Source organism: Patella vulgata, chromosome 9 (genome assembly GCF_932274485.2).
Source record: "Patella vulgata chromosome 9, xgPatVulg1.2, whole genome shotgun sequence".
Classification (NCBI taxonomy): Eukaryota; Metazoa; Mollusca; class Gastropoda; family Patellidae; genus Patella; species Patella vulgata.
The window spans coordinates 44,148,403-44,167,419 of record NC_065887.2 but is presented as its reverse complement, the minus strand read 5'-3'; the positions used below and the strand labels follow the sequence as shown (position 1 = coordinate 44,167,419).

Here is a 19,017-nt window from a genome sequence, read left to right as displayed (position 1 = left end):
ACATACATTATATATACAATACATACAATAATACAGTATATCGTCGGTATCATTCTAAAACCTCGTAAGTCTGATCAACAAAATTTTACAGGAGGAACAAATAACTTCATAACTTATCAGATACTTGGCGGATTGGCCTAACATTTTCTTTTTGTACCTTTGAAAATAACCACTATTAGATGTTCTGTCAAATATAAGCTGACGTTTGTTCATTTTTAAGATTTCGGACTTACGAGGTTTTCACCCCCAAATCTGTTTCTGAACGTTTTTGTACCAGAACTGTATGATTTACGAGCTTTTGTATTCGCGTTGCTAGAGATAAATTGGGCATAAAATTGAAGGGAAATCATAAGTATTGTATTATGCCATTCTCTTTTTGGGTATTGACAGTGGGTAGGTAGGGGCGGCAAGTTACGTGCGAATTTCGGCAACAGTTAGATGCAAAGTAGACCCAAAAGCTCAATACCTTAAATTGAGGTATATTGAAGGTAGGTCTAGGTGTTCAGGAGGGTAATTAATTGAGGGATATTGCATGCAGCTAGTTATATACATTGTATGTTCAGTGGGGTAAGTGGCGTGAGGGATATGGTCCACAGGTAGGTCTAGATGCTTAGTGGGGTAAGCTGTCTGGGGCGTATTGCTCACAAGTAGGTCTAGATGCTCAGTAGGGTAAGTTACTTGAGGAGTATTGCCCACAGGTAGGTCTAGATGCTCAGTAGGGTACGCTATTGATGGGTATTGCCCACAGGTAAGTCTAGATGCTCAGTAGGGTACGGTATTGATGGGTATTGCCCACAGGTAGGTCTAGATGCTCAGTAGGGTAAGCCTAGGTGCTCATGGTGCCATTTACTGGACGGGTATTGCCTACCGGTAGGTAAAAATGTCCAGATGGCTAAGTTACCTGAGAGATATCACCTATAGGTAGGTCTATATGCCCACTGGGATAAGTTACTTGATGAGTATTGCCCGCAGGTATGTCTAGATGCCTAGTCGGGTACGTTACTTGGGGGTTATTGCCCACAGGTAGGTCTAGACGCTCAGTCTGGTAAGTTACTTAAGGAGGGTTATTGCCAACAAGATGCCTAGTGGGGTAAGTCACTTGAGAGAAATTGCCCACAGGTATAGCTTACTTAAGGGATACTGACCACAGTTGATTAAGTTACTTAAGGGTTATTACCCACAGGTAGGTCACAATAATCAGCATGACAACTTACGTGATGGGTATTGCCTACAGGTAGGTGTAGGTACAGATAGGTCAAGATACTCAGTGGGGTAATAACGTACGTGAGGGGTATCGACAGCAATATGAGAATCTTAGACTGATTCCGCGAGACTTTTTTGCTTGAAAACTGAAAAAAAGATTCATGTCAGAATTATAGAATTTGACCAAGAGATTATCGTGGGCCGTTATTATTGCAGTGGCTTTTGTATTTTCAATAAAGAAGCGTAAAACTGACAAACATGGGCACTAAATAAGATTTATTTGACGTAGCCTGGCAGTAATGACTTGGTATTGCCTTTACCTTATTATGTTACTAAAAAGAGATAATCTCCACCTTAAAAACAATACAAGAAATGATATTATTTACTCCCTATAAATTATGCATACTATGACACATCTTATTACAACAATTATCCTGCGAAATTTTGTCATATATACCGCTTTAAGGCCTTTGACATCTTCATCGATAACACGTTGCCGAGATACGAGCATTTAGAAAAAAACAAAATCAGGCCGATCGTGATACGAGGTGTGGTCACACGCTAAAAAAAATGAAAAGTATTTATCGCAGAACTCTGATTTTTTGATATATCATGTACTTTATGTTAATAAATTAAATTATGCAAAAAAGTGATTTTCGAAAAAATGCCGACTTACGAGGTTTTGGAATGACACCGACGATATACAGTACATATAATTCATACATGTACATACAATATATACAATAATACAGTACATACAATATATACAATACATAGAATAATACAGTATATACAGTACATACAATACATAGAATAATACAGTATATACAGTACATACAATACATTCAGTATATACAGTATATATACAATATATACAATATATACACTACATACAATATATACAATACATACAATAATACAGTATATATACAGTACATACAATACATACAGTACATACAATACATATAATACATACAGTACATACAATACATACAATACATACAGTACATACAATACATACAATACATACAATACATATAATACATACAGTATATACAATACATACAATACATACAATACATACAGTATATACAATACATACAGTATATACAATACATACAATATATTATAAATAGCGTATATTATACAGTATATTTCATTTCAATTAGTTACGTGTGCAAAGTGTTTTTGACCTGCTCGTACCATTGAACTAGGTATACGTTCCTTGTCACCCTCCCCTGACACGTGATAGTCGGACTTGCCATGCGTTAGTTCTGACAGACATAATGACAATTGGTGTAATAAAAATAAAATAAAACCAAGTACGAACAATCCAAGCCATTAGACAAAATTCGAAGTCCTAAAAAAACGGTATAGGCAAAATAGTGTAATAAGGCAAAATAGTGTAATCAGCATATGGACTGTTCACCGTGTACAAAATACACAACAAATAGTGGTAACAGGTGTCCAGAGGAGTAAGCTTACCCTGCCTGGCGCCATACCCACCATAAATGCATCCAAACTATTGGGCGAAATCTCGGTAAAATAGCGTGATTGGCCAATGGACTATCGGTATGCAAAATGCACGTGATGAACAGTGTTAACGATGTAGTAGACATACATTATCAGGGAGATTCTATACGCGTCAATTAAATATATCTAGAATAATAGCCGAGAGGGGTTTTAATAAGTTTAGTTCGCAAGTATCCCTGTAGTTGAAGCTTAGATGACAAATGCCTCGATCTACTTAAAAACTCAGAATAAAATGAACAAGCTCTCGCGTAACGAATTAGTTGAGACACAAACACTCCATAAGCTGGTGATATTGGAATGTTACTACTAATAAATGGAAAGTTAACAATCGGAAAGTCAAAGTCATCACGTTTATCGTACAATTTAACACTAAGTTTATGGCAATTTTTTAATTTCGAGCTCATCAGGATATATGAATTCTACATAATCACTACATTTTGGATTATTCAGTGATAGAACATCATCGATATATCGATAAGTGAAATTAAAATGTCTGATTAATCGTTTATTTGATTTTACGTAAGTTAGAGTTGTATAAAATATATGATGAGTGTCATGAGAATATGACAGCCGTCTTACTGTGGATTCTTGATGGTTTGCATTAACTAGATCAGAATTATTATCTGGTGTAGCCATAGTTAAAGGGCTGGTAACCACTGATTTAGGAATATGTCTGATAGTTAGCGATATTCTCATAGTACAACACTGACAGAATCTATATGTCCCACTGATGGTCTGTGGCTCAGTCCCAACACTGATGCAAAAGTTAAATCAGCCTATTGCACATCTTTCTTTAGGCTTGAATTGTTATCTAAATTATTAATTAGACATTAATTAACTTATCCAGACCATAATCAACTCTCGATGCCTTCTTATGTGTTCAGTTTTCATTGGATTTGAATCCGATCTGCTGTTCAACGTCCGTTGATGATTAAACTCAAAAATAAATAATCGAGACTTTGTTAATTATTGTGACAGTGGTAACAATGACAATCGAGGCTACACCGTGACAGTGATAACAATGACAATCGAGGCTACAGTGATTTTGAAATAAGGTTTTGACTGAAATTTTTTTCAGCATACTCCATTTACATCATCTAGTTGTTAAAAAAATATAGTGAAAACGTCAAGCTCTTTATCTAATCTCACATAATGTATGACCCACCTACAGTGCCCCACAAGTCTTATGCGTGACCTAGCGTGATCCATGACCGACCTAGAGTTTCCACCATTTCCATGCGTGACCTAGAGTTTTCCTGCGATTTCTATGCCTGGCCAAGCCTGACCCATGACCGACCTAACAATTTGTACGGTAATTATTTATTTTTCGGTATTTAGGGGTTTTTCGGATTTTTTTCGGTATATACTACACCCGTCTCCAAGCTGAACGGGCAGAAATAAGCGCGATTCGTTGATCCAGTTGGGCACGCAAGCGAAAAGTACATATGCGAAAAAGTCGTCTAGATGGAAACGGTCCCATTACATTAGCATTAGACCGATGTTTTCATTTTCGCCGGTGGAAAAGCACACATGGAACGCGGGCCATGGCTTTCGCTGGTGGAAAAGCTGACATGGAAAGCGGGCCATAGCTTTCACTGCATGTTCAAATCACCAGTTCTCTTTACTACCGTCGTCGTTAGTAGACCGCGAAATGGTTGACTTTATAAATTTCTGAATTAGTTATTAAATTCTTCCGTAAATATTTTCTAACAAACTGAATTTGTATATCGGGAATTATTTTTATTTTTTTTATTCTAACGGAAGATTTTATACAATTTCATCACATGTCATCACTGGAAAATACGAATGCTGTAATTTGAAATTAGGTAGCTGTAATTTGGAAGTGAGCTGTATATCAAATGTGTCCGTATCTTCGTAAATAAGTAAAAATCTAAATGTGAAGGAATATTAAAACACTATGAGATAAAGTTTGTTCTGGTGGTGGAGGGGTTAAAAACTATATGGAGTGTGTATTAATTAACCGATGGGTTCACTTAATGTGCGGCGTGTATTCTGCTTAGAGTAAGTTTTCTCGACAGGGTGTTATAATTACACAAAATTATTAAATCTAAACATGTGCGACGGTGAACACGTTCGACTAAATAAGTAAATTGATTGGTCGTGACTTGAGATCAGGGGAATAAACTCTAATTTAATAGCTGGAGGTCATATATTTATATTACGATTGAAGCGCGGGGCATCAGTCTCATTTGTAACATTATTAATTACTTAATTATTCTGGACTTACTAATACCTGGGACACTTTATTTTATTGGCTTATAATTCGGCTGAAGTATTCGCCTCCAAAGTTACTCGGACAACGCAGTGGACACTCAAGGCGAATGCTTTTACCAATTTCTCGACGATTGAGGAGATAAAGGATATGTTGTCAGTTTTATTTGTAATCGTAGACTATAGTATTGATACAGGAATATATTGACTAGTAATTGACTGGTATTGATTCAGGAATATATTGAAGTATTAATTAATTAAATGATAAATCTTAAAAACAAAATATATAAATAGAGAGGTCATCACATTACTGTTCATTCACAATATTATGCGGAAACACACAAGCTGATTTGCTGAATGGACAATTACATCCATTCCCAATGAAAAGCTGCCTTTGATTGTACGGGTTGATACAGTGTCTTTACCCGACGCCAAAATTAGGCTAAAAATAACTCCAAAACGGCTAAACAGAAATTTGTATTGCATAATAAACATTCACAACTGACATAGTTCGTTTCATATCGGTATTACGATTAGGGGAGCTGACATGGTTCGTTTCATATCGGTATTACGATCAGGGGAGCTGATTGGGTAGCCAATCAAATGTTCTACGTTGATTACAGTGAGGTGCGTGTTGGGGGTTGGGCGCGAGGGGGCGATAGGGATTATGGGAATTGAAATCATATTAAGAAATCGATTTGATTCACGTACCACATTTGTTAATGTTCTGCTTGAAATATACATTAGGTGTCATTTGTGCACATAAAGATTTTCATAATAAATAAAGTTGTCAGGTTTGAAATTAAGTAGATATTTATGTTAACGTTAATAAATTTGATATGGTTGGTCTTTTGATAATAATTATATAGAAACCAGCAGCATACAAAGCTGATGTGTTCTTAATAAACTTCATATAAACTACAGTATTAATATTATCTTGTTTTACTTCCACATACAAGTGTATTGTATTTCTCTCGTGTTAGTTGTTGAACTCGCGTGTCTTTACATCACATGGATTAACTTCTAACAAATTTAATACATTACAGATTTTAATTTTACACACAAAATGTCGCGGTTCAGGATAAAAACACATGTTGTCGTAGATTAAGACAAGTTACTGGTAATTTAAAGGGACATTAGGTAGATTAGATAAAGATATGACAGTTCTGTCTATAATAGTTAAAAACTAGATAATGAAGAGGGGATTTCCTGAACATTTCAGTCAAATTGCTTCAATATTAGCCATCGAATTCTAGGCTAGACTCGATCGTCATTACTGATGTTGGTATGATAAAAAAAACAAAGTCTGAATTATCCATTTTTACGTTAAATTGTCCATCACAAAATCTACTCAAATCCAGTAAATATATAAGGCTAACGATGACATCGAGAGTTGATTATGGTCCGGATAAGTTAATTAATGTTAATAATTTAGATAACAGGGGCGTAGTTACTAATTATTTTGCATAAGGAATAACATCCCGTCCGAGCCCGCCAAAAAACCCCAATATTGATATGTGGGGGGTGGTGTCAGTCCCTCCCAGTGCCACCGGGTAATATTGGGCTATGTGGAACATGCTAGAGTCGATATGTAGTATATCTGACCCATGGTATATGTTTGACACTGATTGAGCACTATGATTAGGATTATAATGTTAAAAACCACATTAAAACCCCGATTTTTTTGGGCCATTTGCCAGGTCCGCAAAAACTCAAGGGACCGCAAAAACCATGACACAAAGCTCGTCGTTGCGTCCCTCTCACTTAGCCCCTGGTGTAAAGTTTGCAGCATAGAATGAAACTGTACTTTTAACGCCTCTTGTAATAAGGGGTGTAAATAAGGAGATGTAGTGGTGGATGTCATGTACGAAGTACTGTATGCTTACCATTACCTTCGTATGAACATCTAGGATTACCTTACATTTAGCTAGTCCAATACTGCCGACTTCGGCCACTGAACTGCGTATAGCAGTGCTTCTCAACCTTTATGATACAATTCCCCACTTGAGAAATGTGTCCTCCGCTATTCACCCCTGGCACTATAAAACATCAAATTACTAAAAACTAAAAACTGAAACATGCTCATTAGGTATCGTTTCAAACACATATTTAATGAACAGATGCCATGGATTTACACATTAAAAGCACAATGGAGATGTCATGACCCTTGTTTAGTGAGCACCTTGTGCTTGGTGTTTTTGAACAAGGGTCTTAACATCCGGAACTAACTTTGTTAACTTCAGGCGTAGATCGCCGCGTTTAGTAATGTTCAGACTGCCTCGTTTTTTTGTCAATAAATCCGCTACGGCGCTGAATGCACACTCCACGAGATACGAAGCGGGGAAAGGTAATATCAAAGTCTGTGGGCGAATACTTATAATGCTGGCTTGATCAACTCTTCACCGATTGAGTGAGGTTTTCCATTCTTTGCAATCAATAACGATATTTCGTAACTAGCCTCCAACCCGCGTTCCAAATTTGACACATGTTTTCGGAACAATGACTCGATTGACTTTGGTTTTTCTTTTTCCTGTTTGAGTTTTAAGCCTTTGAAATATTTGACTGTTTTTTTGGCATGCTCCTGATGTTTAGCTTTCAAATGTTATTCAAGTTTTATCGGTTTCATGGAATCATTGCCCAACGTTTGATCACATAACAGACACAGGTGTAATCGTTCATCGTGAGGTGCCGCAATAAATCAAAAATTCAGATAATCAATTGAATATTTTCGAACTTTCACCTTCGCTTTCGTAGCCATGATATTAAGTCACTATGACACTAGCTTTGGTGCGTGATACTGCAGAGGTAATAATGCACAATCGCACAATACAGTGCTTATTGTCACACTGACACGGAGAAACTGAGAATTGAGCAACCAATACTAAAGACAAGTGATTGAAATTAAATTGGAAACCCCCATTCAGGTCGTGCAGAGTTTGGGTTTAAAAAGAAACTAAACGATCGATGATCTATCCTACCTAGCTGCCTATAGTCTATTTCACATTGAGATGAGACTAGGTTACCCACTTCCCGGACAATCAACAGTACAGCTAGATAGGATAAGCACCATTATACTCAGCGTCGAAATTAATTATGCTGGTGCTAGTCAGCCATTTAGTTTCCGACCAATGGCTACGCGGGTTTGTGGTCGGCAACATTCTGACTGATGGGTCCCAGTCAGGAGTCTGAAAACTCAATTCATGCAAATTCCCCCCTATTCACAAAATTCACCCCTTTGTGTATAATTCACCCCCAATTCCTCCTTTTTCCAAATTTCACCCCCGAGCATTTCGATTTCACGCCTGGGGGTGCACATGGACCCCGGTTGAGAAGCACTGGTGTATAGTGACCATAGGTTACCGATGATATTGATACATTCTCAGGTTTGACTTGAGCCGGCAAGAATATTCCGTCAATTCTAAGTGGATTACACATAACCTAGTTTGTTGATATTTGATGGTTGATCGATTGAACAAAGGTTTCGGTAATTGTGCAACCATGGGAATATATCCCGTTGAAGGTAATGGCAGAACCTGTTTACATGTACATATGTTTTAAAAATCAATAAGTTTTCTAACCTTTTTTTTTTTCTATAATCATATTGACCTGGTGGTAGGTTTGAAGAGATTTCACTCTATCTTGTGTTTTATGTGAATTATATGAGATACGGTTCACCTTTTTATCGGTCTTCAAGAGAAGCGATGTTTGTTTCCTTGTTTTTCTACAATTAAGATAAAAGCTTTCTACAGAATAATGACGTATTGAAGTTTATCTACGGTGCCTCGTGGTATCAGATGTTATTTATTGATTGATATAAAGTCATGTGATATAAAAGGCCACGTGGAATGATAAAAAGCTAACTTTAGAAATTACTTTCGTATTTTATTTTTTTTTTTATATTAAAAATTCAGATTAATATTCCAGGTATTCTAAATATTGGATTAAATCCAGAGAGATGAAATAATGGTTGACATTGAAAGGCCTGCTTGATGTATGTGCTTCGTCATTTTACAGTTAAATTAATACAGCCATAAGAAAGATGTCAGCTTTGGCGTCCTAGGATCCGCTTAATGGCGGTTTGATAAAATGGATGCACACACGCAGGGGGTGATAGACCCCGGAATATCTTCACGTCCCCCTGAAACGTGATTGGTGCAAAAATGAAGGGATAAAGGATTCTTGTTGGTTAGTGAAACGTGTATAAAAATGAAGTGTTACGATGGTGTAAATGACATCTCGGGTAGGATATCAGTTACATAGATAGATGTATAAATAATAAAAACAGTATGTAAATTTGATTACTTATTTAAAAGTTACACACCACTTGATTTTAAGACAGAGATATGATAGTAGGTATCACAAGTAGGACCTCTACAAGGTAAATATATCTATATAATTTATTAGTGACTATCTTACTTTACATGACACAATTATATGGAATACAGGTTACTCAGTTGTTTTTATCTGGCAATATTTAGACTAGGACTCGCTTGACTTTATCACTCGTTGAAACGTCGATAAAAATAAATCTTTCATATGTATTCCATATAATTGTGTCATGCGGTTCAAACAATCAGTTTCATATGATTTTATGTATTCATATTCGTACGTCGGGCTTTTGGTTTCTCATGTGTCGTTGTAAAGGTTTTTTCTTACAGTTTGGTAGTTTAAATTCTCTGTGATGTTTTCAACCCCTGATATTTCTGTTTTCAGTCTCCCCGAATGGTTATATTGTATTTTAACTAGTGTAAGTTTATTGCTTAAACACATTAATAGTGATAAGATTGAAGTACGGTGAATCACAATAACATATTGTTATGCATATTCAAACTAGTATATGACACACTGAAATAACGTCTATAAAACCATACAATACATAACTTACATACGTGCAACACATAACTTACATACGTAAATTAGGCTTATGCAAGCTACAAATCATTGAGGTCAGTTATCTTCAAGTGACACTTTCTGATAAAACAATATTTAGTTTAGTTCTTTTTTCTAATTATACAAACTAATTATGCAAACTAATTATACAAACCAATTATACAAACCAATTTAAAATGACTACACATCTTTCATTTTTTTTTTTAAAAGATAAATATATCTTTTTGTTTTATTAAATTTGGTATCTACCTCTACATTAACCCCCTTCCACTTGATCATGTCAACATCTAAAGAAGTCTTAAATCTGGGGGATCGCCATTTTCATTTATTTACGGACAATATCTAATTTTCGCCATAAAATATTCCTGTACTCAAATTGATAAAATATTACTGTACTCAAATTGATAAAATATACCGCTACTCAAATTGATAAAATATACTGGTACTCAAATTGATAAAATATACCGGTACACAAACTGATTATTTAAAAAAACATCAATTTTCAAGGACAGATAATCCCCCTTGACTTAGATTCAATCCAATTAAAAAGAGGCCCGTCAAAATATTTAAGCGAAAATGATATGCAGAAATGTGTTGACTATATCCTGACAAATTATCAATTCTTCATATCTTTATAAATATAGAATGAAATTTATCAATTGTTCAAAATATTCCTCAATCCGTAAAATGAAATACAGTAGAATCTAAACATAAAATAAAATGGTAAACAATATAAAAACTTGAAATAATTTTAAATGCTGTGTAAAGATAAAAATATTCTTTTCATTATATTGTTTGATGGTAGTATTAGTGTGTCAGAATATCACAAACAACAGTTGTACGTTCGATGGTAGGATTATTGTTGGAATATCACAAACAACAGTTGTACGTTCGATGGTAGGATTATTGTTGGAATATCACAAACAACACTTGTACCTTTGTCTCTAAGCGAATATTTAACGTTGAAATTGTTAACAAAATAAATTTACGAAACATTTTAATTGTGGAAAAATATAATGAGTTGTTATCCACAACAATCCACCGTTTGTTTTTTTGTTGTTTTTTTGTGTGTTTTTATTTGCGGTATTTTTTTTATGGGGGAGGGGGGGGGGAGAAATTAAAATCACCAACATTCCTACGTTGATCTGTGATCAACAGAAAGCCAAATACTGTAATATATAGTAAATACACAAACAAGGACATGTTGCCAGCGTAAATTATAGTAAATACAAACAAACAAGAAGACATTGATTAATACGGGTAAAAGGTTGCTAGTTGTTTCACACTGACGGGAAGTAGTCCACGACGTCTATCTTTCAAATTTAATATGCTCTGTAATTTATGGGTGTCGGGCGCCAGGGAGGGTATGCTTACCGTTTACCACGACAGCCTTGTTTCCCCTTTCATTATGAAATTGTTCTCACAAGTTTTGTGTATTTGTCCATGATTTTTATTATATTTGACGTGCCATAAAACAACATTTCATTTCATTTATTATATTTGATGGATTAATTAGGGTCAACTGTGTTGGATATTTATATACTCGTGTTCATCTTTAACACTTATCTATTATCTACAAACTGTTAATTCCATTTATCGAAGCCTTCACAAATTGTCCCCCGCCTTTCGAAGAAAGCAGGGGACTATTTAAATGGGTTCGTCCGTCCGTCCGTCTGTCTGTCTGTCTGTACGCCCGTCCGTCCGTCTGTCCGTCACACTTTTTGGGACACAGTAACTCTCTTTCTAATTGAGCTAAAATGTTCAAACTTGGTGTAAGTGTTTATTAGGTCAGTACCTTGATGGAGTTCAAAGATGACAATTGTTGTCTACTTACGGTAAGCAGAGATAAGCAATCGGATTGGTTGATGCTTTGGGGCACGATAACTTTGGTTATAATGAAGTGAGAGCGATGAAACTCTGAATATAGTTTCATTATATCATTACCTTGACTAAGAACGATGGTGAGAATTTTCTGCTTAAGCTAAGGAGCGATAAGCAATTTGATTGGTCAAGACTTTGGAACATAACAACTCTGCTTTTAATTGAGGTCGAATGGTTAAACTTGATGCAGATGTTCATTAGGTGAATGTCTTGACTGAGTTCAATGATTAACAATTCGAGCTGAAGCTAAGCAGAACTAATCAATTTCATTGGTCGATGCTTTGGGACAAGATAATCTTGATTCTATTTGGTAGATAGTGATGAAACTTGGTGTACAATTTGATAGCTCGATACTTTTGAAAAAAAAAATAAATGTGAGATTAATTTATATGTGTCATCCATTTATTTTGGGATTTCAGCGATGGACAATATCAGTCTCACTGTTGGCTTGTTAAGTCTAACTCGGGTCAAGATTTGGGTTTTTCCATTTACAATGAATGAATGAAATGGGGTTTAACGTCTTACCTTTCACCAACGACCGGACTACTGAAGACCGACATACGACCGGACAACTGAAGACCGACATACGACCGGGCTACTGAAGACCGACATACGCCCGGACAACTGAAGACCGACATACGACCGGACAACTGAAGACCCACATACGACCGGACTACTGAGGACCGACATACGACCGGGCTACTGAAGACGAGGATACGACCGGACAACTGAAGACGGACTTACGACATGAAGTGTGCCACGAGAGAAAATTTACCCGTACAGAAATTGAATTCCAACCGTCAAGTCTTTTGTCGCGTACACACCAAGGTGTACACGGGTTTTAGTTTTTTTTCGTTCGTACCTGGAGTTCCACGTGCACTTCAACCAAGGGTAATATCGTAGACAAGTCCCATTCGAACGACTATATACTGTACCTTTCCAGCCCCCCCCCCCTCCCGCTTCCGACGATGACTAGGAACTAAACACACAACACACATAACACACATACACGTACAACACACACCCAGCACACATTACACACATTACATTTACACACAACATACAACACACATTACAAACATCACAAACACATTACATAGCACACGTAACACATTGCACACATACAACACACACACACAGCACACATCACATACAACATACAACCTACAACACACATCACACACAACATACAACATCACACACACATAACACATTGCACACACTCAGCATACACAGCACACATCACATACAACATACAACACACAGAGTACACGGACATTGTAAGTGATAAATAATACACATGTCATATCTCTTGAGTCGAGTCTATATTTTGTGAAGGTGGTTGACCTTCCAGTAGCTTTATTTCCATCTTATCTAATGTAATATAAATTATAATATAATACAAATGTGACATGAATAATAATATAAACAGTAGTATATACCTTACCCGTGTAACTACTTTAATAGACAACTTCAAACGGTTATACATTTTAGGGTTCAGAATAAGGTTATATGTCATAAATTTACTGAGGCCTCATTTCTGTTTCGGGCCACATGTTTTGTTTGTTTTGGCGCCCTTCTATACCATTAAAGATACATTATGGGAGATGAGATAAAGAGCTAGTAGTTGTCACTATAATAGTTAAAAACTAGATAATGTATTGGCAATTTGTTGAAAATGTCAGTCAAATTGATCCACTCTGAACCGAGAATTTAGCGATCGAATTTTGGGCCTAGTCTCGATCATCATTACTGAAGTCGGTATGATAAAAAAACATAGTCTTGATTCTCCATTTCTTTATTTAATCAGAAGCAGCAGACTGGGTTCTAATCCAGTTTAACGTCCACTCGACACAAACTAGGTCATTCCGGGGCTAACACATGGTTCAGTTTTATTTCAATAATTCGCTTACGTGTAGGGGTCTTTAGTAGTGGGAAGAAACCAGAGGACCCGGAGGAAATCCACGAGGGCAGTAGTTGCACGGGGAATCGAAATCACGTCGGTTGACGAAGAAAATATGAATAGAAACATACCACAGTTAATGTATTAGTCAATCTACTGTATACTTTTTTTTTAGTTTTTAGATGTTTTGGTAACTCAGTGAAAGAATAACTTGTAGTTACCGTCTTTTGTAAATGTGTTTGATAGGTTATCGAATAAGGCACGTCAATTGACTAAAACAGTTCTTCTCATGCTTTCAATGAATAAATACATACAAGTACATGTAGTACAAGTGTACTAAAGATAGAATACCGTGAACAACTTGCAATGGTTATAATGTGATGTAAAATAAAACGTTTAGATTTTTACTACAGAACACTTTTTTTTCGGTAGAACAACCTTTTTCTTTTTAATTTTTAAATTCTCTAATATGATCTGATTTTGTTTATTTTGTCTTATTTTAAAGGTATTAACAACCAGTAAACACAGATGATGGAGATGAACGAAACTTTAGCTAGATCCACGTCGGTGTGTGGTGATGGCAATACTACCCTACCAGCAATGAAACTGGACTACACCTTGGCTGACACCACTACAGTCATCTGTGGCAGTTTATCTTTCCTTCTAATTTTACCTTTCGTTCTGTTTACGATCCGAAAGTTTCCTATTGGTACGACCACGTCGGTTTTAACCGGTGCAGCACTTATGGTGATAACAACCGTCCTATCCCAGAAAGAAGTTTACCATCTTCTGGGTGAAACAGAGAATCTCCGGACCATATTCCTGCTTCTTGGGATGATGCTGCTGTCACAGTTCTTTGAACGGGAGAAAATGATTGGAAAAATTCTGAAAATATCATTAAAAGAATCTCATTCGTTCGCCAACTATATCTGGAGAGTGAGTCTGGTAACATTTATCTTTTCCGCTTTGTTTACAAATGATGCGGCTTGTGTTATTCTTACCCCAATCTTCTTAAAATATTGGGAAAAACAGAATCGCCGAGCTGCCGAACTTCAGACCCTTCTCTTAGCCATAGCAACATCGGCTAATATTGGTAGCGTTACGACAATATTTGGAAATCCACAAATGGCGTTAATCGCTTCTCGAACGGACAATGAAAAGTTTAGAGAGAGTACTCTGACTTTAGTCCGAAGTATCATCTATTTGGGCGTGCCAGCATTAATTGGTTTTGGGATTAATTATGGATTTCTAATATTGCACTACAAAGTACGTCTTCGATTAAAGATAAGGAAATATGGTTCCTCTGGGGTTTATTCAAGACCCAAACCGGGTATGATAAAAGGAGAAGATGAAGTTAATGGTGGTGGTGATCTAGGAACAGCTGAGAGGTCCATCATCTTTTCAGAAGACGGAAATAGGAAATCAAGACATGTTAATAATGATGATGATGATTTGGCCACGGATAAAGATAATGCACTGGAAACTAACTATAAAGCTGACAGTGCTTTAGTTATTAATATAATAGATAAAACAACCAAACCAGCAGACAAACAAATTATTATCGAACAGGATCCCGGTTACACATTCAACCAAAGTCATTCTCGAGGCTTTAAAATATTTCTATGTGTTTTATTGGTGGTGGTAATTGTTCTCATGTTTATAAAAGTTGGTGACTTTTCTTTTGACATAGGTAAGTCACATTCACTTATTTCTTTTGACATGGGTAAGCCAGAATCGCTTCTTTCTAGTTTAAAGTAATATAATTGTAGCGGTGTTAGCAGACGGGGGTTGGAGATGCAGCTAGAAGGCTTGCTTGAGATTCTTTAACGCCAAGTTTCCAGGTCATAGGGGCGATGTCTTCGTCGTTGAATAGCACAGTGTATACTAGACCTTGTGTATAGAATACGGGCGTGCCATTACGATATGATAATATGGAAGTCTGACAAAACGTTTCTGTTTAAATCGTGTAATTAATGCTAACTAAAAGAAAAACAAACAAAAACTCCCGTTAGTCTCAATGACAGTGTGTAATAAATCGTGAAAGGTATAAGTTAAACAAAATTAAAGATAAGATAAGGTTAATGGTACGTGAACGATTTAAAGGGGAAAGTATCAATCGTCAAGTGGTGTTTGGTATCCTTCAATGGTTTCTAACCCACATTATATCCAACCACTAGTCACGTGAATATCTCAGTAATAAAATTGCTACCTGGAATAGACCGCTAATTGTTAATTTATCTTGTCTCGTGCCCGTCTTATTGTCTACAGCTAGACAGCTAGAGTATAATATATTGTGTCAACTTCTCTTGTGTCCGTCCTACAGCTAGAGTGTGTATTGTGTAAGCTTCTGTATATTTGGTGCAAATCTTTAAGTATACTATTTCTATTTCTACAGGTTTGGTGCCTATGCTCGGTGCAACAATAGCGCTGGTTGTTGATGCAGCTTTTAACAAGAAAAATGCGTCTGTTATTATGGGAAGAGTTGATTGGGGAGTGATTATGATGTTCTTTGGTATCTTTGTTTGGCTTCATGGTATTAACACTACCAGAATTCCTCGATGGATCTGGAAGCAAATGGGTCTGGCTGACGCCAACTTAGATGATACCCACACGATTGTTATTCTCTGTGTTTTTGTTATTTTCTGTTCTAATATTTTCAGTAATGTTCCTTTGACTATAATAGTTCTAGATCAGTTGGAACCCTGCAAAAACCAATTTGCTCTGGTTTTGTATTTAGGATGGTGTTCTACCATAGCGGGCAATCTTACATTATTTGGTAGTGTAGCCAACTTATTGGTGGCTCAGAAAGCTAAGGAAACGTTGGACGAACCACTGACTTTCATGGGATATTTGAAATATGGCTTCGTTTCCACCATGATAATTGTTGTTATTGGTATTCCAATTATTTATGCTCTATTGTTAATTTAATTTTTCTTAATATAGAATGATCAGATACTTGCAAATATTAACAACATTTACTTACAAAATAAAATATGTATAAATTAAAAATAATATGTCGCTAGTATCGTGTGTGACAAAGGATATGCCGTTTCCAGAATTCCTTTAATAGTAAACCGGTTAACCGTTACTTTAGTAGTAAACCGGTTAACCTTTACTTTTGTCATGGTAGTTAACTGGTTAATCGTTATTTTTGTCCTCCGTTAATTAGTGCTTCCTGTCAGTCAATGAAAACTGGTTTATGTCTGAACATCATGTGATTATATCACGTGACTATTTGTTGTTTATTATATAAAACAATCTCGGCTATTAGTTTATTTGTAAATACAGGTTTAATAATATTTTAAAGAATAAGCTTCAATCGGATGTTGAACCCCACCCTGAAATCATCCTATCCCTTATATGATTGTGTTCACAAGATTCCCATTTACACCACGGAATGCCGCTTGATTGGGGGTGCAATTTCAATTAGCTTTCATTTTGATATCAATTAAAAATGTTGAGTTGACAGGATTGTATCTGAAGATCGTCCGTCCAAAATTCTACACTCACATAAAAGCATAAGTTGATTGTGTGGAGATTAAAATTAGTAAACACACTCAAGTTGGACCCATCACAATCACATCGACTCAAGCTAATCAAATACTTGAACCAAATAAAACAGTCTTACTGTGTAATGTATCTTTGGAGCTCCTTAGGGTTTGTTTCAGCCTTGACACAGTTCTAATTTATTATTTTAGTGGGATCCACGGTGGCAAAGTGATTTAGACGCTGGCTCGATTAGCCGAGGGAGTTCATCGGGATTTTCCGGCGTGGCTTCCTTTTGTCAGTGGTGCAGGACGGGAGGGCCTGACAAAGACATCTGTATAGTCGTTGTAATGTATGAAAATCCGAGGACCCGTGTACACATTGGCGTGCACGTAAAAGATCCCTTCGCAGTTGGAATTCGATATGAGTAGGCCGTAGCGCCGCTGTCCGGGCAAAAGGCGTATGTCCATCTTCATTAGCACAGTAGGACGTTAAACCCCAGTTCATTTCATTTATTATTTTAGTACAATGAGTGTTGTACAGAACTTCCGTAAAGGTTGTTTTAGGCAGAGAGAGAGAGAGAGAGAGAGAGAGAGAGAGCATTTTGTATATTATCTACAGTTAGCTGGAGAACAGACACTAAACTAGTTGACCGACATTTTAAGTCCTAAATCGACGATTTTAGTCGGAGACACTAACAATAGCCTACTTCCTAGAATTTTGAGAAGTATTTATTCTGCTTCCATTTAATCAAATAGAAAATGTTTTTTCAGTCTTTGTGTGTAGGGTGTGAGACGTAGTAGTACCGCATTACAAAACAATATACTGTTTTTTGGATATGGCTGCCTTTTAGTAGATGGATCTCTTTGTGCAGAATAAGATTGGGTATGGGTGTGTTGGGGGGGGGGGGCTGTAGATAGCTAAAGTAGATTTGGTATGTGCGCGAAGCCGTAGACAGCTAAAGTAGATTTGGTATGTGCGCGAAGTCGTAGACAGCTAACGTAGATTGGGTATGTGTGCGGGGGCGTTGCATGATAGCTAACGTGAATTTGTTATTTGGCATGTGTGAGTGGGGGCGTAGACAGGAGATTGGATATGTGTGTGAGTGGGGCCTAGATATCTAAAGTAGATTAGGTGTGTGTGAGGTCCGTAGACAGCTAAGGATGATAGGTGTTAGGGTGTGTGGGGGTGGGGCCTAGACAGCTAAAATGGCTTGGGTCTGTGTGCGGGGGAAGGGGTCACAGATTTCGGAACGGGATATTGTCTGGGCAGTGTTTTACTGATTATAAGGCTACAGAATTGTTTAATCTGGATAGGGAAGAAGCAGGTGTTTATAATATAGTTATTAATTTGTTGGTTTTATACCATGTTATAGTTATATATAAATATATCATACCTGGATTTACAGGTAATATAAAAACATATGTCATATAGAAAATACATATATGTATATAATCATTTTTACTTTCGTATTCAAATTTTATAGATAATACATTTTGTTTTAATAACTATAGTTAAAAAATAGATTGAAAATAAATTCATTAGATTGTATACGACTCAAGTTTTTCATATTTTACTGACCACCTCCCATATTTTCTTATGGACACAGCTTTCCCATTCAAGGTACCTTCCAGATGAAGGGGAGAAATTGCAGGGTGAAATTTGGATTGTTTGAGGAATAGGGTTTTATTTTGTATCAAGAATCTAAATTGTTATTACCACAAGTATTGTTATTGGCACAAGTGATGATAAGAACAAGTAGGGACCCTTGCTCAACCAAATATTTTTTGTGGGGAAATTGAAATGGTGGTGTGGACAATGTGACGGTCGTGGACTTCCCGCTACATCTTTATTCCGTGAGTGTGAGGCCGGATGATTTTCCACTCTGG

General features: G+C 36.5%; 1 protein-coding gene across 1 annotated transcript; it reads left to right on the top strand.

Moving 5' to 3' along the window:
• Positions 1-8,940: 8,940 nt before the first annotated feature.
• LOC126832083 (uncharacterized) lies at positions 8,941-18,679 on the top strand. The gene is made up of 3 exons (XM_050562764.2): positions 8,941-9,346; positions 14,148-15,332; positions 16,038-18,679. The coding sequence occupies exons 2-3, from the start codon at positions 14,171-14,173 to the stop codon at positions 16,568-16,570; spliced, it is 1,695 nt and encodes a 564-aa protein (XP_050418721.2). The 5' UTR covers positions 8,941-9,346; positions 14,148-14,170; the 3' UTR covers positions 16,571-18,679.
• The last annotated feature ends 338 nt before the right edge of the window (positions 18,680-19,017 follow it).